The 24,935-nt window shown below is 40.1% G+C and overlaps 1 protein-coding gene across 3 annotated transcripts in view; it reads left to right on the top strand.

Annotated features, from left to right (window-relative positions):
* The first annotated feature begins 4,910 nt into the window (after positions 1 to 4,910).
* The window catches only part of Cyp20a1 (cytochrome P450 family 20 subfamily A member 1), a 50,735-nt gene continuing 30,710 nt past the window's right edge, over positions 4,911 to 24,935 (top strand). The window contains exons 1-4 of one of the 3 annotated variants that reach the window (XM_004851195.4): positions 4,936 to 5,164; positions 11,013 to 11,062; positions 11,661 to 11,827; positions 15,051 to 15,193. In XM_004851195.4, coding sequence (XP_004851252.2) covers positions 5,093 to 5,164; positions 11,013 to 11,062; positions 11,661 to 11,827; positions 15,051 to 15,193 — 432 coding nt within the window. In that variant the 5' untranslated portion in view covers positions 4,936 to 5,092. Of the gene's footprint in view, positions 5,165 to 11,012; positions 11,063 to 11,660; positions 11,828 to 15,050; positions 15,194 to 24,935 lie in introns of those variants that run through there. The other 2 variants (XM_087205864.1, XM_087205865.1) reach the window with 2 other exon arrangements.

Here is a 24,935-nt window from a genome sequence, read left to right as displayed (position 1 = left end):
CAGCTACTTCCAAGGCAGAGGTGGTAGGATTACTTGAATCCAGGAGTTTGAGTCTAGCCTGGGCAATATACCAAGATCCTATTACCAGATAAGTGTCTTGTGGGGCTTCTTTCCAGGTTCTTGGTGTCCCGAACAAAGATGGGACAAGACCCTCAGAAAAGGCAGCAAAGGCGTACATTTGTTGAAGGTGGTATATGTTCTATAGGGTGAGAGCAAACTGGTGGAAAGGCTCACAGCTGCCCCCAGGATAAGGAGAAGGGTTTTGTATCCCAAATTCTCAGGCTGGCTTCCCCCTTATGCAAATAAGGAATTGGGATATTGGTCCTATCAAAAATTCACTTGTGGCAGGCAAGCATGGTAGTGTACACCTGTAATCCTAGCACTCAAGAAGCTGAGGCAGGAGGATTGCTGTGAGTTTGAGGCCAATCTGGGCTACATAGTTCAAGTCCAGCCTGAAATACATACTCAGAACTTGTCTTAAAACAAAAGAACTCAACAAAAACTCACTTGGTGCCACTCCAGGTATAAACTGTCCTATTGAAAAACACTCTTGACTTCCCATTCAATGTAAATGAAGGATCAGGAACAACATGTTGCTTTGTGGCAAGGTCTAGCTCTGTAGTCCAGGGTAACCTCGAACTCATTATGTGGCCTAGACTGGCATCAGACTCCTGGTGATCCTCCTGCCTCAGCCGCTTGAGTAATAACATCTTTTGATTGGTTGTGCCCACATGCAAATGAAAGATTGAAAAAAGAATCTTCTAATTGGTCCTGATTCCAAAAGAAGGACCAGAAATAGTGCTTTCTGATTGGTTCCGTGTACAGTGCTCAGAAACCGTGGAGCTATTTGGGGTCCAGTGTTCTGTATATGTCCTTTTTTTGGGGGAAACATCTTGCTCAACCTGTTAGCCCTTGATTTTTATAGCCTTTGACACATTCTGTGTATGAGTGTGTGTGTGTATATCACAAAATGTAAGTGTGTTATCAATTTGCTTATGTATAGACCTAGAAACTACTTGAAGTGATAATAAACAAGAATAGCTGCCTTCCCATAAAACTTTGTTTACAAAGACAGGTAGGGGCCCGGGGATTTAGCTCAGTGGTTCTGCTGCCTGCCTCGCAAGCACAAGGTCCCAAGTTCGATCCCCAGTTCCAAAAAAAAAAAAGACAGGTGGGCCTCCACAATCCTTAGTTTGCAGAGCCCAACCATACAGAATGCCAGGAGATGTCTGATGTCTCTACTCAGATGCTCAGGCTAACTCACTTCCTAAATCCTGAATGATATAAATATATTTGGTCTTTTCCAGCTTTATATTTTCTTTTCCATCTTGTACCTTCTTCCCAGGTTCCGATACAAATTGGCAAGGTTTTATGCTTCATTGACATAAAACAGTGTTCTGCAGCGCCAGGCATTGTGTGTAGAGAATTTTAAAGCAATGACAACCAATTAAACGTCTTCTGGTTTACATTATCACCATGTGCTGGCAATAGTGAACAATGCCAGGGGTAAATTACTCCACCCTGCTGTGTGCCATCACCCAGCCCCTTCCTCCTGGGAAGTCATTTTGACCAGGTTTTCCTCTAGAAACTCAACTGACACTTCTCTCCCCAATTATTCTGGATTTAATCTCTTTATTGGTGTAGAGCTAAAGGGAAATAAGAGGTTTGTTTTTTTTGTTTTGTCTTTTGGATATAACAGTTCTTGAGAATAATGGACATTTCCTCATGTAACTACCCCAGATAACTTCCAAGAGACTCTGTGTCAGTGAGAAAAGCTATTTTCCTTACATAAGGCAAGTTCAGGTAAGAGGGTCTTGGAGTTTCACCTTTTGCTTTTCTCTGACCAAATGTCATGTTATCAGAATCTTATTCTTAGGGCTGGGGATTTAGCTCAGTGGTTCCACCACCTAATTCGAAAGCGCAAGGTCCAGAGTTTGATCCCCGGTACAAAAAAAAAAAAAAAATATATATATATATATATATATATATATATAAAATAAATTAACAAAATCGCTATTCATGTTTATGAAATTTGGCCTGTGTCTCAAAAGGACTGCACATTTCACGGGGCTTACAATGACTAAAACAAAAGACATGAGAATTAATGTTGAATCCAGACTCATTCAATGATTAATATTTATTCATAAATTTCTAAACTAATGTAAAAAGTGTCCATCAATCTGCAGGGCTGTTTTTCCAACAATTTACTTATGTTTAATAGTTTATCACATTCTATGTTTGTTTTGATCTGCTGCATAACAATGAAATCATACTGGTAATTTGATCCTGAAGAAAATATTTGTTTTAAAACTTTTAAATATTTTAAACTTTAAAATATTTTATTTAAGAGCCAGGCGTGGTGGCTCACGCCTGTAATCCCAGCACTCAGAGGCAGGAGGATTGCTGTGATTTCGAGGTGAGCCTCAGCTACACAATGAGTTCAGGGCCAGCCTGAACTACAAAGTGAGACCCTGTCTCAAAAAAATGTTTTTTTATTTAAATGCTTAATAGTTTCAGATAGTTAAAAAATTGTAGGAGGGTTTTTGCTTTTTTTTTTTTTCTTGAGGCAGAGTCTTGCTGTATAGTCCAGCCTGGCCTGAACGTACAGCAAACCTCCTGCCTCAGCCTTCTGAGTGCTGGGATTACAGATGTATACCACCACACCCAGCTGAAAAATTGTAGGAGTTTTAAAACAGGAGTTTTAGAGTCACAGAATTGAAAACTATTTAATTTAACATGAGTATACATTGAAAAGAAGTATGACAGCTAGTGAAGAACATCACTTTCAAGAATAAAAATACTTTCACTAAGACAGGTATGTAGTTTAAGTGCAACAGAAGTTCAGAAAAAGCAAACATGGAAAATTTCAAAGAGTTTATGAATTTTAAAAAAGATTGATACTAGTTATCACATTATTACTGTTTAAATTCCTTTTTTCATATTTAAAAGATACATAACCATTTCTAAATGTGACTATTTACAACATGCCAGGATTTAATCCTTTCAAATTAAAAAAGTTATGTCAACACAAGAATGTATGAAATATAAATATTTTATATGGTTATTTAAAATACTTCTAAGGAGTATCTGTGCAAAAAGTTTGGAGAACACAGGAAGAGGTAGTAGATGTCCGTCTAGCTTTTTGTTTGTTTTTGTTTTTGTGGAGCTGGGACTCAAATCCAGGGCCTCCATGCTTGGCAAATGCTCTATCATTGAGCCCCTGATATTTCTTTTTAGACTCCGTGTCTGAAATATTGTGCCCTGCCTACCTTGAAATTTGTCTCTTTTTCTTCGATGTTCAAAGTTTAGAGGATCTCAATTTAGGACTAAAGAGTCCAGACATCCTGGAGAACTACTGCCTAAGGTGCCTGTTACCCAGCTACACTATGCACTTAAAAAAATCTTCTGCTTACTATTGATTTTGAGCAACATTTTATTGGGAATTGTCTTCAAAACTGCAAAGTAGTCTCTGAAAAACTGAACTCTTGGCTGGGTGTAGTTCAGTGGCAGCACATGTCTAGCATGTACAAGATCTTGAGTTTAATTCCCAGCACTGCCATTAGAGAGAGAGAGAGGCACTTCATATGCACACATATGTTTGAATTAATATGCAGTTAAAAGCTTGATTTTTGCTGGGTGCTGTGGACTGGTGCCTGTAGTCCCAGCTAGACCAGAGGTTGAGGCAGCAGGATCCATAGTTTGAGGCCAGCTTGGCCTACATAGTGAGATCTATCTCAAAAATTAACAACAAGAAAAAGAAGTGAGATTTTTGCCAAATGAAATATTTAAAAAAGCAATGTTTCATTCTATTTGCTATAGATACCAAAAGATTTGGCACTTTCAATGCAGCACGTTTCATTCTATGTAACAGGCATTTATTGAGGCAGCTGAAATGTAAGCTGCAATTTCTCTGGTTGAATTGCTCTGTTCTTGACACTATAAAACAGTTTTAGGATGCTTTCACTAAAAGGAGCACCAATAAGCAGCAGGCCTGGCCTTATAGTAGCCGTGTCAAAACTTCTGCATGTGGAAGACACAAGGGTTTTCAGGTGCCCATAGCAACTACTGTGGAACACTGCCCTACACAGCATCATTCAGTTCTGCCAGGGGCTGTGTGAGGTGTTTTTCATGAGATATCTAATTTAATCCTCTAGACAACTTAGTGTGGTATTAATGTCATTGTTTTACAAAGAAGGAAACGGAAGCTTAGGAAATTCAAGGAATTTACGAAAACTCAGAGCCACCAGACTCAGGTATCCTGCCCACCAGTGAACAGTCTGCCTCCTGTGCTCACCAGAAAGTATCAAAGAATCATATCTACTGTAGTTGGATGTGTCTGAGGAACACGGGGCTTCACTCTTGAGAGTTCAAGTCTCTACCTGGGTTAGGTTAGCTTAATTCAGTGGTTTGGACTCAAATTTTAAGAGTCTAATGGTATCCCTGAGAGGGCTGTGTCAAAATACACACTGTACTGCTGATCTCAGCATTCTGGGAGGCTGAGGCAAGAGGACTGCAAGTTAAGAGTCCAACCTGGGCAACGCAGGGACTTAGTGAGTCCTTGTATCAAAACAAAAAATAAGAAAGGATTGGGGAGATAGTTCAGTTCGAAGGCCGTGCAATCCCCAGTGCTGGGAAAAAAGCAAAACCACCCCCAGATAGCTGTATCCCCTCTCCCTAGAACAAGGTTCCACTCAGTAAGTCTGGGGTGGGCACTAAATGTCTGCATTTCTAACTCGTTCCCAGGCGACAGAGATGCACTAGACTCGGCAATACTCTTTGAGAACCACTGTTTAGAGAGGTTTTCATTTTAAATCCACTGTGAAAAGTGCCAGCTGCTCGATCCCCAAGTGGAGGGCTGTTCTGGAGTCACCTCTTGCTTAAGATTGAGGCCTGGGGCCCGGTTACGGCGGGTCCTCGGCGACCCATTGTTTTCCCCTCCGGCCCAGCCACAGGCCTGGCCACGCCCCCACTCGTCTATTGGTCCGCTGGCCCAGCCGCTGCTCCGTCCAAATACCCATTCCTCAGTCCCGCGAGGCTGGCCTGCTGCTACCACAGCCGAGGATCCAAGACGTGGCTCCCGGGCGGAGGAACCATGTTGGACTTCGCGATCTTCGCCGTGACCTTCTTGCTGGCACTGGTGGGAGCAGTGCTCTACCTCTACCCGGTAACCCATCTTGGCTCTTGGGAGTTCTGGATGCTGTCCCAGCCTCTCTAGTCCAGCGACCGCTTTGCTCAGCCCGGGCCGACGGCCGGGGGCTGGGCCTGAGGGGAGGTGCTAGATGGAGCCCGTCCCGTGGTATAACACACGAATCACGTGGTACAGCAAGCGTGTCACGTGGCGCGGAACCCCTTCAGTATGAACTTTACCTGGGGGGGTCCTGGGCAGTTCAGCCTAACCTGGTTTCAGGTAGCCATCTCTGAGAGGAAGATCGCCTTTCTGAACGTTGTCTAGCAAGCTGTGTCGTCTGCCTTCCCTCTACCCGGCCCTCTGTGCTTTTACTCGGGACCAGGGACCTGGGGTCGCGGTCCTGCCGGTCCGGCAAGGGGCTGGCCCACCGGAGATTGCAGCGCCTCCTTCCCCCCGTTCTGACCGCCGGGCAGCGGAGCGAGACCCTGTCTGAAAAATCAAGCCAAAAAGCTCTGCAGAGCAAGGCGTTGGTTTTATGGTAAAAGTTGAGGAATAGCTGGACGTCACATAATCACGATACACTTTCGTAAATGTCATCTTTAGAGCTGGTGAATGGGTTGGTCTGGAATAGGGAAACTCTACAACCCAGAGCTTCGGGAAATGCTGTCACCTGAGAAACGAAGCGGTCCTGGTGGCTCTAGGTTTTGAAGGCTCCGTGCTGGCAGTGTCGCAGGGAACAAGACAGACAAAACTGAGGGATGCAGTGTAAACAAATAAAGTATATGGAGGGAGTGGACGAGGAGCTCATGGTGGAGCGCTTGGCTGGCACGCGCGGGCTGAGTTCATCCTCAGCTCCAAAAAAGAAATCTAAAAAGAGTAAGAAGGATTCATATTTTAAAGTTAGGAGGGCAAGAGATAAAGAGACATTTGATCCAGGTGTGGTGGCAAACATCTGTATTCCCAGCATTCTGGAGGCAGATGCAGGAGGACCTCAAGTTTGGACTGAAAAAAAATGGCTAGGGATGTAGTTCAGTGTGAAGGCTCTGGACCTAGTCCCCAGTAAACAGACACACACACACACACACACACACACACACACACACACACACACACACACACACACACACTTGAGCAGAGAGTGAGAAGGTGAAGGTGAAGTTGTCAAGGTGTAGGCCAGTCCGGTGTCTGAGAGAGCATTCCAGATAAAGGGAGTGTCTCATGGAAAACCCTCGGGACTCTGTGCCCTGTACCTGGAGTGAAGTGATGGGGAGGAAAGACAAATTTTAAATGGTTTATAAGCAATTTTGTGGGCTTTTATTCTCTATGCTACTGGAGGGTTTCAAAGGATGACTGACATTTACAGCTTAAAGAGAATTTAAAGATTAATATTAAATCCAAGCACAGTACATGCACCTGTAGTCCTAGCTATTCAGGAGGCTGAGCCAGGAAAGTTACAAGTTAGAAGCTTGCCTGTCAAAATAGCAAGACCCATATCAAAAAATTTTCAACTATTAAATTTTTAAAAAATCATTCTGGTTGTTATTTGAAGAACAGAATTGTGCTCTTGGAAACAGACATTAGTTGGGTAGATATGACAATCATTTTGGTGAGAGATGGAGTTGGCTTGAACCATATAAGTAGCCTCAGAGATGGTGAGAACTCGTCCATTATGAGGACAGAGCCACCAGATTTCCCAAAGTGTTGGATATGAACTTGTGAGTAGAAGAGAGGCATTAAGGAAAACAGTGTTTTTCAGCCTGGTAGATGGAAAGATGTACTGACTCCAGGGAAAGTCAGATTTTGTTGTTTAGTTACATTTAGTCTTATTTTGGTGGGAGGCAGTGGGTATTCATAGAAATTATGAGTTTGGTTTTGGGTATACTAGATTTGAGAGATGCCTGTTAGACATCCAGGTGGAGAAGATAATAGGATATGTAAGTTTTGAGTTTAAAGGAAAAGACTAGGCTGGATATATAGGTTTGGGAGCTATCAGTATGTAGATAGTCCTAAAGCTAGGTGGCTTGTTGCTCTCTCCCGGGGATTTTAGATAAAAGAGAGAAGATGTCCAAGGACTCTTCAGTGTTGAGACGGGGAGGAGCCAGCAAGGAGATTGAAAAGGAGCAGATAGATAAATAGAAGGAACCCAAATGTTTTGAGCATAAGAGAATAATCAGCTAAATCAAATGTGGCTGGTTTTCTTGATATGAACTCAGCTGTTTTCATCATCAGAGGAGCTCGAGTCCTTGCCTCACCTGGGATGGCTGCCGTTCTCATCAGGGGAGCTCTGGTCTTCACCTTGACTGTTATTTCCTGGTCCAGTGCAGATCTCAGCTTGGTGGCACAAATTCTTCACCCTGCCAGTGCAGACTTTCTAGCTTCCACCACTGGCCTTTGGGCCTTCTTCCCATTGCAGATCCTTGATACGGACTTGCATGGGACATTTCCTTGGGCTCTAGGCCTTCAACTGGACTTGTGTGAGACAGTGCCATGGGATCCAGGCCCTCAGTTAAATATCTTTGGGTCTCTAGCCTGTGGACACACCTCTTGCATTCCTCTGCATTTGACTTGTTTTGGTGAATATTATAAAATAATCCTATAAATTAAGGGTCTTGTATTAAATCTGTTCCCTTGCAAATCTTGACTACAACACTGCCAGTGCTTCCTTGGATCATCTACCAGATTATAGTGCTATCAGTCAAGTCAGCATGGCTGTGTCTTCCTCTGCCTGTGTTTTTCTCTAGTTGCATGGTTTCAGGGGCAGAGTTGATAGAGCTTTGGATTTTATCAGAATTAAGGTTTTGCTAGGGCCAGGGATTTAGCTCAGTGGTTCCGCCGCCTGCCTCAAAAGCGAAAGGTCCCAAGTACGATCCTTGGTACCAAAAAAAGGGTTTTGCTGATGATTTTGACAAAAGGATAGAGGAAAAAGGAGTTGAAATATATGCAAATGAGTTGTGGCAATGCCAATGTGAAATCTAAGTTGGATAGAGTGGGAAATGATATATGAATAGGTGGCTTAAAAGTTCCTTTAGGGTAAGAATATTTTTTGAATCGATATTAAAGATAAAAGAAAAGATAGGTCATTAGAGATTTGGGTGCCTGAAATTAAAATTTTGGTGGTGTTGAAGTTATCGGTAATGTGAAGACCTAGTATGTGATTGTGGCAATGAATGGCTGAGGTAAGATGGAGATTTGCGTAGGAGGAGAAGTAGGTCAGGGAAGAAGTTAAACTTCTGTAGAAATAGAGTCTAGGCACAGTGATGGCGAAACTATGGCACCTATGCTGCAGCCGGCTATTTGTTATCATTGAAAGCTCTAAACGGTTCACCATCATGGGATACAAGGAAAGATTTAAAATGGTAGTCCAGGGCTTCTTGTGGTATTTTATATTTTAACACAAGAAAGAAGGTCATAGCTGGGTATGGTGGTGCACACCTGTAATCCCAGCACTTGGGAGGCTGAGGCAGGAGATTCAGGGCCAGCCTGGGGTACATAGTGAATTCAAGGCCAACCTGAATTATAGAGCAAGACCCTGTCTCAAAAAACAAACAAATCAAAATAAAAACAGAAATGGGCTGTGGATGTAGCTCAGTGGGAAGGCCCTAGGTTCAGACCTCAGTGACGGAAAAAAAATTACTAAAAAATACAAAAAAACAAAAGTAGAAGGTCATAATAATACTATTTTGTATGGTCTTAAGACACAGAAATGGTGAGGCTATGATTATTGGAGAGATTAGTTTTTTTCAGGTTTTTACCAGGTACAGTGCATGCCCATTTGGGGTACCTCTCATCATCATTTAGCTGTTTTGGAGATATAGTAAAGGGCAGGAGAGCACTGTCACCCTAAATTTCTACTAATGAAGTGTGGAGGTTAGTATTATAGCAGTCATGTTGTTTTTCTTTTAATAATATATTTTATTTAACCCCAGATATCTAAACTATTATCAATATACAATCCTACAATCAATATAAAATTAATGGGATAGTTTACCTTTTTGGTACTGTGTATATACAGTGTATATTTTACATTTGGAGCACAACTTAGTTCTGATCAGCTACATTTCAAATCTTTGCTAGCCACAAGGGGCCAGAGATGTCTTAGACCATTCTCCAGGGTTTCCAGTGAGATTGATCCCCAGTGACCCGTCGAGTTATCTTCCAGTCGTCACCATATCTAAGCTCCTTCCCTTCCTGAGTGACTTTTCCTCTCTCTGCCAGTGCTTCCTTGGATTGTCTACCAAATTAGCTACTTGTTCTTAAATCCTTTTTTCCAGGTCAGTTCCTGGAACTCAGCCGAAGACATGACAGTACTAAACCTGTCAGTTCTGAGGACAGCCACTTCTTCCATTAATTATGCTATTCTCTTTTTTTTCATTTTTTTATTAGTACGTTTGCAGTACATAACAATTACCTTCATCATGGGGATAGCAGTCATCTTATCCAGAGCACACAGACCCTAAGGCTCCCTCTTTGTTCCCAGTAAGCTGTAGAAGCTAGGTTAGGAGTGGGAGTTGTGCTTAATTGCACAGCTGTAGGTCTTACTCTTTCCTGCCCATTAGTAGTCTTTTCCAAATACTTGTGTGTGTTATACCACTCAGTGAAGTTGCCCAACTATTCAAAAAACATATCATTGAGGTTTTTTCCTCCTCTGAATGCATTTCTGGAGCGCTCTGTGTACTTGCCCTGCACAACATTGGTTACCATCTCCATCTACTGCAGAGCACTTGTCCTTTTGTGATGATTATGGGAAATCTTTTCAGCTGTGTTGCTGCTCTCTTTGCCAGGTGCCACATGGTTGATTCTCTTTTCCCTTCACTTCCTTTTTTTTTTTTGGTACCGGGGATTGAACTCCACACCATGCGCTTTTGAGGCAGGCAGCGGAACCACTGAGCTAAATCCCTGGCCCCTTCACTTCCTTTATTTGTTGCACTACCTCATTTTCTGGTCACTTCCTAAGAGTATGCATGGAAAATAAATTTTATGAAGTCTTGCTGTTTGCAAAATCTCTGTTCTGTCTTCACACTTAACAGTTTCTTGGTATAAAATTCTACCTTGGAAATCATTTCTCTTCAGAATTTTAGAGGTTACACTCTCATTATGCTGTCCCCTCGCACTGTGAAAGGAGCAGACAAGTTCCTTCTCAGCTCTTCTGTCAGGCTGCTAATCACATATGGTGGCTCTGCCCTCGATCCAGTACTTCCACAGGCCCCCAACCTAGTAATCCTGTGACACTGGGGATGAGTTTCCACCCATGAATTTGGAAGACACAGACCTTCACACCACAGCAATCATGTTGTATTTTGGTAAATTCTTTGACTGCAAGGAGCATAATTATTTCCGGATTGAAACTATTATAAACGTGAACATAGATTTTTTTTTTTTAAGCCACACCAGCTGGGACCAATGTACTTGATATAGATTAAAATGTACTTGATAGATATTTATTGATGTAGAGTAGGTATACTTTGAATACCTTAGTTTATTTGACAAAAGAATATTATTCCTTTCCATGCAAATAACCCATTTAAAAAAAATTTTTTTTTTTTGTACCAGGGATTGAACTCGGGACCTGGCGCTTGTGAGGCAGGCGCCACACCACTGAGCTAAATCCCCAGTCCAGAAATAATTTTTTAGATTCCACTGAGTAGAAAAGCCATTGTTTAAGGTTCTGCCTGTCTTCTGAGTAGGGAAGCCATTGTTTAAGGTTCTGCCTGTCTTCTGATTTGTAGGATATATGATAACTCATTGTACAGAACTAATTCCAGGACCCAAGGGGGAAGCTGAGGTAGGAGGATCACTGCAAGTTCAAGGCCAGCCTGGAGAACATAGACCCTGTCTCAAAACAACAAAACAAAATAAGATAAAACAAAACTTTTTTTTTCTTAAGGCTTCTAGACAAGCTGCAGGAATTCCAGGCATTGCTCCAACTGAAGAAAAGTGAGTATTTTTTGTACTTCAAGTAGAGTCAATTCTTCATTTTTGGTAACAAAGCTAAACCATATTTTTATATTATTATCTTGTTTAATTCCTTTGTTTACTTTAAATTTACCTGTGCACATACAACATAAACTTTGTTAAGAACAAAGGATGGCTGTGTAGATCCAGACTATGATTTGCTTTCACTTCTCCTGGCCAGAGAAAGCTGAAAATAGAATTTAGAAAGAAAGATGAAAAAGTTGCCATAGCTGATCCAATGATCTTCATTAGCCTGTGAATCTGATGTGTCTTGCCAGCTTAGATTAAGGTGCTGCAAAGGTTGGGTATTCTCCAGAATCTAAGTCAGTCGTTCCTGGTATAGCTTTCTCACTCGGTTTGAAGTGTTATGAATTCTCAAAATTCTCAGAAAAATCTGTATCTAAATATAACTATAGAAGCACAGCAAGAAAGCAAATATAATTGGGTTTTGGATTTTGGAATAATTGAAATTTCATCGAAGTTTGCTGTTATCTGTTGACATAGTTCATTCAGAATCAACTGTGGTTTTTCTGAATTTTTCAAGTTAAGTTGTATTGTTAAATGTTTTGTTTTTTATCAGAGATGGCAATCTTCCAGACATCATGAACAGTGGAAGTTTGCATGAGTTCCTGGTTAATCTGCATGAGAGATATGGGCCTGTGGTCTCTTTCTGGTTTGGCAGGCGCCTTGTGGTTAGCCTGGGCACTGTGGAGGTACTGAAGCAACATATCAACCCCAACAGGACTTGTAAGTTCCATTTTCTAATTAGTTGATCCTTATCTTTGAAGAATAAATGTTTATAAGTAACTATACATTGTTTTTGGATAGGAATAGGTAACATTTATTTATTTATTAAATGCTTCATGCTACCTAGACATTGTACTCAGGTCTTTATTTTACCTCATTTAAGACGATGTTGTAAAATTATATTTTTGTTACTTTATAGACCTACACAACAAAACTTCAAAGTAGATTTTTTTTTTTCAGGGGGGATTGAACTCAGGTCCTTGAGCTTGCAAGGCAGCCGGTGGAACCACTGAGCTAAATCCCCCACCCAAAACTTCAGTGTAAATTATAATAGGATGTTTTTTGAAACCTGAAAAATAATTTGAGGTTTGATTCCCAGTAACATTAAAAAAAAGTTTTAGGGTGCATCTTGAAATATATAATGAACAACCAGGAAAAAAATCTAAAAAGAACATTAATAGGGGAAAACTTTGTACCATCATGCAGTGGTGGCAAACGTATGGCACACATGTCATTTGTTTTTCTTTTAAGACAAAAGATATTAATGTATGAGTTGTTTTTTCTAAACCTAAAACCTCAGTAGTCAGGTTTAATTACAGTGTTCCCACTTTGCGATAAATAAGTGGGTTCTGGGTTGCAGTTCGGACACTCTAAAAGGTTTGCCATCAGTGGTGTAGTGGTATAAAGCTAGATCAATTTACAGAATCTTGTACTGTGATAGGATTAGTCAGATTGATGGTGTATAGTAGGTAATTCAGAAGCCAAACCCATGCTACGTATAATTAAAATAGTAGGATTTTTTTGTTTTGTTTCCAGTGTTTTTTTTTTCATCTTCTGTAACTGCTTTATTTTACTTAGCATTATGCCCTCCAGTTTATTTCTTCTTGAAAAATAGAATTTCCTCCTCTTCTAAGGCTGAGTTATGTGTATTTATCACTTAAAATTTTTTTCTTATGCTCATCTTTTCTTATATTATTTTGTAATAAAGGATAAAAGATAATAAATATTTTTGAAAACTGGTTAGATTTGAAAAACATATTAATCCCTGCATTTTTTTTTTTTTCCGGTACCAGGGATCGAACTCAGGACCTTGCACTTGCAAGGTGGGCCTGGCGCCATTGAGCTAAATCCCTTACCTGCGTTATCTTTTGTATCAAATTCCAAATGATTAAAATATGAAGTCATTAAAAGAAGAAAACATGGCTAAATATTAACCTTTTTTTGGCAGCAAGAAGTATCGATACATCTTTTCTTAGAACAATATGAGCTCTAAAGGCCAGGCGTGGTGGCACGTGCCTGTGATCCCAGCACTCAGGAGGCTGAGGCAGGAGGATTGCAAGTTTGAGGCCAACCTGGTCTATATAGTGAGACCCTGCCACAAAACACCAAAAGAAACAAACCAGCTGAGCAACTAGTAAGAAATGAGAAAATTGTATCACATACACATGCGTGCACACACATACACACACACTATAAAAACTAATAAGCAAAACAACTAGGTAGGGTGGCGCACATCTATAATCCCAGCACTCAGGAGGCTGAGGCAGGAGGATGAAAGTGAATTCAAGGCCAGCCTGGGTTACGTAGCGAGTTCAAGGTTAGCTTGGACTGCACATAGCAAGACCCTGACTCAAAAAACCAAAAAGATAAAAAACACAAAACAAACCACTCTTATACAAAAATGAGCAAAACCAAAATAGTTAAAGAAGAAATACAAGTGCCCAGTAAACAAATGAAGAGATTTCAAGTTCATTCATAATCTGTTTGAAACAAATAAAAATGAGGTTTTTTTGCCTGATTAAAAGAGATGAAAAATACAGGTGAAACTTGCTGTGGATGAGGGAATGGGGAAGCATGAGGTATAATGTTATCTTAACTTTCTGGAGAGATGGTTGACAGTGACCTCTGACTTAGTAATATCTTAGGGAAATCATCCATAAGATGATAATCACCTACATGAGAAATGAATCTTATTAGCATTATTTATAATAAAAATTTGAAGCAACTTAAATATTTAGCAATGGCTGAATAAAAATACTTTCAGGCCTTAATATAATATAGGCCTATTTTGTTCATCAAATATTTGTGCAGCGATTTTTATTTGCCATCACTATTCAATACCCCATTATATTACTTCAGTTTATCCAAAGCACACCAGTTTTATGAAGTAGGCCTTAAGTGTCCCTATTTATAGAAAAGAAAACTGAGGTACAGAGAGGGTAAGTCAGTTTCTAGTGGGGCTGGCAGGTGGGGAGCCAGCAAGCATTCTCCAAGCTGTCCTGCCAGTGCGCTGAGAGAGGTGCTCTGCAGAAGTGGAGTGTAGTTCCTTGTGAAACCAGACAGTGTGTTTTCTGTCTTTCTGTTAAGAAATGATTGGGCCGGGGATTTAGCTCAGTGGTTCCATTGCCTGCCTTGCAAGCGCAAGGTTCCGAGGTCGATCCCGGGTAACCGCCCCCCCGCCCCCCGCAAAGAAATGATGGCAGTTGTTTAAGAAAAATCCCTAAAATGTTAACAGTGAGTGTCTCTGTCTAGGGAAAATTAGGGTGAATTTTACTTCTTTGTATTTTTTTTTCATGGTTTGAATTGCTTATTGTGTGTGTGTGTGTGAAAACAATACAGTCAAACACCTTCAGAAAAAGAGTGGAGAAATTTTTGAACTCATCTGATTTTAACTGTAATACTTGATCAGAAACTTACCCATTTTGCATTAATACATACTCTATCAGTGAAATGGACTTTGTTTAAAAAAATTAAAGATACTGTAGTCACTTAGGTAGAAAATTTATGCCAGTATTAATGACTTTCAGTCGATTTTCTAGTCAGGTTATTGTATTCTTACCATTTTTCCTTGACCCTTGAATTGTTCGTTTTTAGAAGAAACTGTTAAGAGAGTTGTGAAAAAAAGATTGCTGTGATCTCAGCTGTCATCTCATCAGTTACCCTTCTTGATCTTTGGGTTTTTTTGAGGAAGGTGTTGTTGTTGTTGCTGCTGCTGGGTTGTTTTGTTTGCTTGTTTGTTTTTGCTTTGAGACAGGGTCTGGCTGTGTAGTTCAGGCTGGCTTTCAATTTACTATGTAGCCCAGGCTGGCCTGAACTCCCAGCAATCCTCCTGCCTCAGCCTCGAAGATTCTGGGATTACAGGCATACGTGCACCACCTTACCCAGCAAGTGACTGTTTTTCAGTGATTTTTTTGATATAGAAAGTTTGACCTGTCTATTTCAGTGGACCATTTTGAAACCATGCTGAAGTCATTGCTGAGGTATCAGTCTGGTGGTGGGAGTGTGAGTGAGCACCACCTGAGGAAGAAGCTGTGTGGCCATGGTGTGACAGAGGCTCTGCAGAGTAACTTCGTTCTCCTGCTAAAGGTGAGGTGCTGAGTAGGTTGGTCTGGTGTTCTGCAGTGTTGGATAATAGTATGTTTTTAAACTTTTGGTAAGCTGTCTTTGCCACTCTTTCCTTGTGTCTCTCTAAGCTGATTTTTTTTTTCTCCTGAAATTTTAAAACAAAACGAAAGAAACACACAAAAAACCCATACACTTAGGGCCGGGGATTTAGCTCAGTGGCTCCGCAACCTGCCTCTCAAGCACAAGGTCCCACGTTCAATCCCCGGTACCAAAAACAAAAACCAAGAAAAAACCCATACACTCAAAAAAGAAAATAACATTCTGAATTGTAGGCTCACTCTGTAAGGATTTGTTTTATTTTGTTTCTGGTTTTTGTTTTTGTGGTGCTGGGGATGGAACCCAGGGCACAGAACATGGGTGGGCAAGTGCTTTACCACTAAGTTATATCCTCAGCCTTCATGAGTAACTGGAAAGATGGAACAGAGAGACCTGAGCTTTTCTTTGTCTGTTGATTTTTCTGTTGTTGTCAGGCCATAATCTTTTTTTATTTTTGAGACAGGGTCTCACTATGCAGTTCAGGCTGACCTTGAACTCACTATTTGGCCCAGGATGGTCTCAAATTCTTCCTGACTCAGCCTGCCAAGTGCTGGGATTACAGATGTGCAGCTCTATGCCCAGCTCAGGCCAGCATCTTAAGCCAGTTTCCCAAAGTATGATCCAAGCTCACTTGAAACAGTCCCACTGATTACAGTACTGATTGTCTTCTCCTTGTACATGCTGAATCAGTGGAATGGCTTGGCATCTTGAAGAAGTTCCACAAATGATTCACAATGTATGGCAACAACAATGCTGATCCATACTATTTTGTTTTGGCCCTTAAAGATCCTAGGTTGAGCCCTTGTATTACCTAACAGTCCTCTGTATTCCCATGGGACTGTTCCAAACCTTCACCCATGTTCTAGTATTACCAGACAGGCTTCCACTAACAAACTCCATTTCATTCCTTTGTTCTTTCTCCTGACTTTCAACTTTTTTTTTTTTTTTTTTGAGACTGGGTCTTACTATGTAGTTCAGACTAGCCTCAAATTCACTGTGTAACCTAGGCAAGCCTTGAACTTGTGGCAGTCCTCTCACCTCAGCTTCCTGAGTACTGGGATTATAGGCATGCACCACTATGCCTGGCTGATTTTAAATCTTACAGAATCATTTCTCCTCCTTTTTGTTTTGTTTAATTGCAGTGCTGGGATAGAACCCTGGGCCTCACATAAGCTAGGAAAGTGCTCTAATAAGCTGTACCCCTCGCCCTAAGAATCTTTCCTTCTATTCAAAGCTAACCTGATTTATTTGTGTACTTTTAAAATAATGTAATATACAAAAGTAATATGTGACAGAATGTAATAATGTATGTCTTTAATCCCAGCTATTCAGGAAGCTGAGGCAGTAGGATTGAAAGTTCAAGCCCAACAAAACAAATAAAAGTAATATATGGTTGCTATATAAAACATGGAATATCTAGCAGTATACAGAAATCACCCATAATTTCACTATATATAAAGTATATTAATATACATTATTGAGATCATAATGTGTACACAATTTTTCTTTTTTTTTTTGGTACCGGGGTTTGAACTCGGGTCGTTGTTCCTGCGCAGCAGGTAGCGAAACCACTGAGCTAAATCCCCAGCCCTTGTTTTGTTTTTTGAGACAGGGTGTCAGTAGGTAGTTCAGGCTAGGCTTGAACTTAATATGTAGTCCAAAGTAGTTTTGAACTCTTGGCAATCATCCTGTCTCAGCCTCCTGAATATTGGGATTACAGAGGTGCATCAACATACCCAGCTTCATGCCCTAGTTTAAGTGTCACTTCCTCAAGGAAGCTATCTCTGATCGTTCCACCATCCCTAGTTAAGTCTCCTTTTTTTAAATTTATTTATTTATTTATTTATTTATTTATTTATTTATTTATTTTGATACCAGGGATTGAACTCAGAACCTTGTGCTTATGAGGCATGGGCTGGAATCACTGAGCTAAATCCTTGGCCCCAAGTCTCCTTTTTAGATGCTGTTGTGACACACTATGCCTTTCCTTCACAACACTTTCCCCAGTTGGTAATTCTGTGAAAGTTTGTCTCCTTCATTGCCGTGTGGGAGGGGACACACCTCTCTCCCTCATCTCCTCATGTTGCTACACTCCAGCATCTGGACACCAAATCTCCAAAGACGTGATTTTTAAAAGAGTCTAAAATGTTTAGCATATAATAGCTACATGGTTGGTTTCAGTTTCTTTTCCTTCCCCTCTTCTGTAACTTTATTTCCCCTGAAAATATTCTAAAAACATTATAAGCAATGTGGAACTTTTTGATTTATGATACCTGTTAGCTTCTAAGAAGACATGTTATATACCTATGGCATCTACTTTCAAAAGTTAGATTTGGTAAATGTTTAATGCTATTTTTTCCTTGTTGGAGCTCTGTTTGAAAGTCACTTTTCACATTCAAGTCTTGAGGCTGGCTTTCTGAGTTAACATAAGTATTAATTAATACATTAGTTCCCCTCTACAGTTTTGGCTTTAAAAACACACTGAATGAAAGCTTCATTTATGGTTGGCTGTTAATTAGTCTCTCCTTTACTGTTTCATTTGTAACTGGTAACCAGTGCTCCCTGGGCTATAAAGAGACTGCATATCCAGGTGCCCCTGTCTTGGGTTTCATTTTACTGTTTGGTAGCTTAGGGTTCTGCATCTCCTGTTCTCTGAATCTTATAGGCTGCCTGCTTTCATTGCCTTAGCTATTCCTCTTACAGCTCATTGTCCTCCTTAGAAGTAGTTATGTTGTCTCCTTCTAAACACCCACAGTAAGAATCTTCTAACTGCTTAAACACACTAGCATTTGTAAGAAGTACTTTGCATTTAATTGCATAGTTGAAATTTTGGCTGCTTTTCTTTCAGTGATGATACAAATACCTTTTTCTTTTAGTAATATTATTATTATTATTATTATAACTACTTCTTTTGGGGGGTTACTGGGGATTGAACTCAGAGTCTTCATACTGAGCTCTATCCCCAGCCCTTTTTCTAGTCTATTTTGAAACAGAATTGTTAAGTCACTAAATTCCCCAGTCTGGGCTCAAATTTTTGATTCTCTTGCCTCAGCCTCCCAGAGTGGTGGAATTACTGGCATGTGCCATCACATTAACTTCCTTTGCCTTTTATGATAGGTTCTATTTTGTTTTTCTTCCATCTAGTCTCTCTCTATCTCTCTCTCTCTCTCTCTCTCTCCCTCTTTCTGAGACAAGGTCTCTATATAGTTTAGGCTGATTTTGAACCCACTGTGTAGCTCAGATTGACCTGGAACTCGTGGTAATCCTCCAGCCTCAGCCTCCCAAGGACTAGGATTACAGGTGTGAGCCACCACAGCTGACAGAATTTTTGGTAGCACTGGGGATCAAACCCAGGACTTCATGCATGCTGTATACATGCTCTACTTCTGAGCTACATTTCCAGACTCCAGACTTTTAATCCTTTTTGTTTATGTTCCATTTTTCTCTCTGCTCAAAGACAAATCCAAGTGGAAAATTCATTTCCAATTTTTACATTTTGTGCCATTGTGATTTCAAGCTTTGGTCATAGACTGGGTGAGAAATCTGATTCAGGTTTATGTTTTCAACACTATAGCATAAGCCTAGTACTTAATTTAGGCACTACTCAGAGAGAGCAATTAGATGATTAATCAGCAAGAATGTTAGTGAGGCCTACTGCTTTTAGGGTATCCTCCTCCTACTAATAATTCCTTGTCTTCCTCGTCCTCTTTCTTTTCTTCTTCTTCCTCCTCTTCTTCCTCTTCCTTCTCTTTTCCTACTCTTCTTCTTCCTCTCCTCCTTCTTGTGTTACTGGGCCTTGAACCTAAGACCTGGCACATGTTAGGCAGGTGCTGTACCATTCAGCTACATCCCCAGCCCTTTTAAAAAATTTATTTTATTTTGAGAAAAGGTCTCACTGTTTCCCAGACTGGCCTCAAACCTGTGATCCTTCTGCCTCAGCCTTTTGAGTAGCTGGAATTTTAGGCATGCACCACTGTGCCCAGCTTCCAAACCCATCTTTGCGCCTTAAAATAAGTTGTATAGAGCCAGCCGTGGTGGCGCACACCTGTAACCCCAGCACTTGTGAGGCAGAGGCAGCAGATTGCCACAAGTTGAAGTCTAGCCTGAACCACATAGCAAGACCCTGTCTCCAAAAAAGAAAAAAAAAAGTACAAAAGTAAATTGTATACTTCATATGGCTATAGCAGTGGTGGCAAACCTGTGGCACACATGCTATTTGTATCATTGAAAGCTCTAAGAGGTTTGTCATCTTTTTTGGTCCAGAACTGAGTTCTGATTTTGGATTAAATCCTATAATGACCCTAATCTTCTCAGCTTTATTCTGAATTCTCTTTCCTGTCCTGATCATCTTTGCTTCAAGGCTGTGTGTAAATCTCCATTTTATATTGTGACTGTAACTTCTCTCCTCTGTGCTTTAATCCTATATGTTCCTGTGATTTCAGGGCTATGTTCTGATTAAAGAAGTATTTCAATTTAAAGCTGTTATCCAGAATCTGACTGATAGTTTAGTAATAATATTAATAGCCAAAGTCATGGAGTCAATTAGTTCAATAACTCATATTAACTCATTTAATCCTCTGTTTTAGTAACTTTTCTCATTGCTGAGATAAACTGTAATCCCAGCTACTCAGGAGGCTGAGTGGGAAGATTGAATGTTTGAGGCCGCTCTGGGCAATCTAGTGAGATCTTATCAAAATAAAGAGTTGTGGATATAGCTGAGTAGTAGACTACCTGACTACATGTGTGAGGCCTGGGTTCAATCCACAGTACCAAAAATCACAACAACAAAAAACAATAGCAGGATTAAGGTTTGGTCCAATTTAAGGATGTTATATCACCAACACTCCTCAAACTCTTCAAAAAAATTGAAAGGGATGGAGTGCTTCCAAATTCATTTATGGAAACCAGATCACCCTGACCCCAAAACCAGATAAAGACTCAACTAAAAAGGAAAACTATAGACTAATCTCCTTATGAACATAGATGGAAAAATCCTGAACAAGATATTAGCAAATTGGGGCTGGGAATTTAGCTCAGTGGTTCCAGCGCCTGCCTCGAAAGCACAAGGTCCTGAGTTTGATCCCCGGTACCAAAAAAAAAAAAAAAGATACTAGTAAATAGATTGCAGCACATTATCAGATAGGTGATACATCATGATCAAGTGGATTTCTTCCCAGAGATACAAAGATGGTTCAACATGTGTAAGTCAAAAAAAAAAAAAAAAAAAACATGTGTAAGTCAATAAATGTAATACATAGCTCAGTGGTTCCGGCACCTGCCTTGCAAACACAAGGTCCCGAGTTTGATCCCTGGTACCAAAAAAAAAATAATAAATGTAATACATTGCATACACAGTAGCAAGGTCAAAAACCATATGATCATATTAATAGATGCTGAAAAGGCTTTTGACAAAATTCAACACTCCTTTCTGATTAAAAACCCTGAAGAAAACAAGTGTAGAAGAACCATGCCTGAGTATGATAAAAGCTATTTATGACAAACCACTAGCCAGCATCATACTAAATGGGGAAAACTTAAACACATTACCCCTAAAATCAGAAACAAGACAAGGATGTCCACCATCATGTTTTCTACTCAACATAGTATTTGAAACATTAGCCAGATCAATTAGGCAAGATAAAGGAGAGGGCCAGGGATTTAGCTCAGTGGTTCCTCCGCCTGTTTCACAAGCAAGCACAAGGACTTGAGTTTGATCCCTGGTACCAAAAAAAAAAATAAATAAATAAAGGAGAAACATTTATGGAAGGAAGAATCAAATTATTATTTGCAGATAACATGATACTCTACATAGAAGACCCAAAGAACTCCACCAAAAAACTCTAGAATTAATAACAAACATCAGCAATGTAGCAGGATACAAGATCAACACACAGAAATCACTGGCATTTGTAGACACCAGTAATGAACTGGATGAGAAGGAAATTATGAAAACAATACCATTCACAATGGCTTAAATAAAAATGAAATACCTAGGAATTAACTAAGGAAGTGAAAGACCTCTACAAAGACAGTTATAGTACTGTGAAAAAGGAGATTGAAAAGGACATCAGAAAATGCAAAGATGTCTCCTGCTCCTTGATAGGCAGAACCAATACCGTCAAAATGGCCATACTCCCAAAATTGTTATACAGATTCAATGCCTTCTTCAATTAAAATACCAACAGCTGGGGCCGGGGATTTAGCTCAGTGGTTTCAGAGCCTGCCTCGAAAGCACAAGGTCCCAAGTTCGATCCCCAGTACAAAAAAAAAAAAAAAAAAAAAAAATACCAACAGCATACTTTACATATCTGGAAAAAACAGTCCTAAAATTTGTGTGGAGCCAGAAAAGACCCAGATAGCAAAAGTAATTTGGGGCAACAAGAGCAAAGCAGGAGGCACAGCAATACCTGACTTCAAAATATACTATAAAGCAGTAGTGATAAAAATGGCATGGTACTGGAACAAAAACAGACTCATGGATCAATGAAACAGAATTGAGGATACAGAAATATCCCCAGACACGTTGAACTATTTGATCTTTGACAGAGGGGCCAAAAGCTTATGTTGGAAGAAAGATGACCTGTTCAACAAGTGGTGCTGGGAAAACTGGTTATCTGTTCGCAGAAGATTGAAACAGGACCCTTATCTCTCACCATATACTAAATTAAAATTAAAATGGATCAAAGATCTAAATATTAAAACAAAGCATTAAACCTTCTGGAAGATAAAATAAGTAAAATGCTTAAAGATACAGGTATAAGAAAAGATTTTCTAAACAGAACCTCAATTGCACAAGAAATAACAGCAAAAATCAACAAATGGGATTATATCAGACTAAAAAGCTCAGCAAAAGAATCAGTCAGTGGAGTGAAGAGACAACCTACAGAATGGGAAAACATTTTTCCAGCTACTCCTCAGACAGAGAACTAACATCTAGAATATACAAGGAACTAAAAAACCAAAAAACAAAAAATTAAACCACCTAAAATTAAAGAATCAATCAAGAAATGGGCAAGAGAAATGAACAGACACCTCACAGAGTAAGAAATACAAAAAGTCAACAAGTATATGAACAAATGCTCAACATCTCTGGCCATTAGAGAAGCAAGCTAAAATAACACTTAAGATTTCATCTTACTCTGGAAAAAATGGCAATCATTAAGAAATCAGACCAATAACAAACGCTGGTGTGGCTGTGGTGAAAAAGAAACCCTCCTTCATTGTTGGTGGAAATGTAAACTAGTAGAAACATAGAAATCAGTATGGTGGAGGGCCAGGGATTTAGCTCAGTGGTTCTCCTGCCTGCCTCGCAAGCACAAGGACCCAAGTTCGATCCCTGGTACCAAAAAAAAAAAAAAAAAGCCAGAGTTGGAAGTGTCCTACTTTACTGCAGAAATCAGTATGGTGATTTCTCAAAAAACAGAAAATGTGAATTCCTTAGGACCCAGCTTTCCCCCTGGTAGGTATCTTCCCCAAAGAGTTTATGTTATAATACAGCAATATATGCATACCAATGTTTATAGCAGCACAATTCCTGATAGTTAAATCCTGGATGCATCCTGTATACCCATCAACAGATGATTGGATAAAGAAGATGTGTCTATATATAATGGAATACTACTGGGCTATAAATAATGACAAATTTGACACATTTGTAGGAAAATGGATGCACCTGGAAAATACAATGTTGAGTGAAATAAACCAAACACACAGCTTAAATACCATATGGTATCTCTCATTTGAGTGAAGCAAAGCACAAACAAAATAGTAAAGGATAGATACAAGGGGATAGGGGGATGGATCTCTTGCAATAGGGAAGTGGTCCAAGGAAACAAGGGTGAGGGGTGAGGAGGAGGGAAGGGGAAATAAATAGAATAAAGATATGCTGTATTCAGGAACCTAATAACCTCAATTAATGTAAACATATGGTACAACATGAGCTAAGATTAATAATGTCAACAAGAGTGAAAAATGGGATAGGGGAATTAGAGGAGAATGAAGGAGGAGGAAGGGAAAGGGGATTAAAAAAAGAAAGAAAGAAACAAGGGGGCTGAGGATTTAAAAAGCTCAGTGATGCCGCTGCTTGCCTCGAAAGCAAGCACAAGGTCCTGAGTTCGATCCCCAGTACCAAAAAAAAAAGAAGAAACAAGCTGTGATATATACATATAACCACTCCCCAAGATGGTTGTAAACTGCTTGAACTGCAAACATTTACTAATAAAAGAAAAGAAAAGAAACTAAAGGAAAAAAAAGATCTGGTCTGAGTCCTGGCTCCAGAGTTTCTGTGCTTACCCACAGACTGCACTGCCTTGCTGGGTCTTGCTTCTGGTCCCCTCAGGTATACTGTGCTTGGTGTTTGTTTGTTTGTTTCATCTTTAATATTGCAGTTAATACTACCCGAAAACAAGGTGAAATTCAAAGCCATTTGCTGGGCTGGCACACACTTGTAGTCACAGCTGCTGATGAGGCTGAAGCAGGAGGATCTCAAGTTTTAAGTCAGATGAACAGATTACTGAGATGTCTCAATATTCAAACAAACAAGGGGGTAGGGATGTAGCTTGGTGGTAGAACCCCTCTGGGTTCAGCCCCAGATACTGCTGGGAATGTAGTTTGGTGGTAGAGTGCTTGCCTAGTATGTGTGACACCCGGAGTTCAATCCTCAATACCACCACCACCAAAAACAAAAAGAGCCAGGAGAGGTGGTGCACACCTGTAATCCTAGCACTCTAGGAGGCTGAGGCAGGAGGATCCAAAGCTCAAGCCTAGCCTGGGCAACAGCTGTACCTTAGATTGAAGGCTCTAGGTTCAAGCCCCAGTATGGGGGAGGGAGAGATAAATCACTTGTTTCTCTGAAATTCTAATAGCTTTTCAATGATTACTACATAATGACCCAAAGTTTTTTGACTGTATTTTTTTCTGAACTACTGATAAATACTCCAGAATCTTATTTGTTGAATTGTAAGCCTCCCTTTGGGTGGAACCTTGCTAAATTTAGTAACCTTGCTAAATTCCCCTATTAACTCTAATGGTTTATCAAGATATCTAAGAGATATGAAACCTCTTTCTGTTTTCTAATCCTAACACCTTTTATTTCTTTTTTTGCTTTATTGCCATTCTGGTGGTTTATTGGTTGGTTGGTTGGTTTAGGTACTGGGAATTCAACCCAGGGCTTTCAAAACTGAGCTCCAGACCCAGCCCTCTATTTTTTACTTTGAGACAGGATCTTGCTAAGTTACCCAGGTAGGACTCAAACTTACAATCTTCCTGCCTCAGCCTTCCAGGGTGCTAGGATTACAGGCACACACCAACCCCAAACCCAGGTGTTTTTTGTTTGTTTTATTTATTTATTTTTTGTCTTTTTTGTAGTACTCGGGATTGAACCCAGGGCCTTGTGCATGCTTGGCAAATGCTCTTCCACTGAGCCACATCTGTGGTCCCTCTGTTATAGTTTTAGAATCGATAGTTCCTTCTCTCTTGACTAGTGTTTCTAGAGATCTTTATCCATGTGAGTCCAGATCAGGTGAGAGAAAGCACACAATCAGAGAATGCTTAATAAATAGAATTGTAACAGGATTGGAGTAACGAGAGAGTCTAGTCAAAGGTAAAGGAAGTATGCAGGCCTGTAATCCCAGCTACTCAGGATGCTGAAGCTGGAAGATCCAAGTTC

The sequence above is a fragment of the Heterocephalus glaber genome, unplaced genomic scaffold (genome assembly GCF_053883595.1).
Source record: "Heterocephalus glaber isolate CG9 unplaced genomic scaffold, H.glaber_assembly_v1.0 deba00000621, whole genome shotgun sequence".
In the NCBI taxonomy this organism is placed as follows: domain Eukaryota; kingdom Metazoa; phylum Chordata; class Mammalia; order Rodentia; family Bathyergidae; genus Heterocephalus; species Heterocephalus glaber.
Note: the sequence above shows the minus strand (reverse complement) of the source record. Positions and strands in the feature narration are given on the sequence as shown.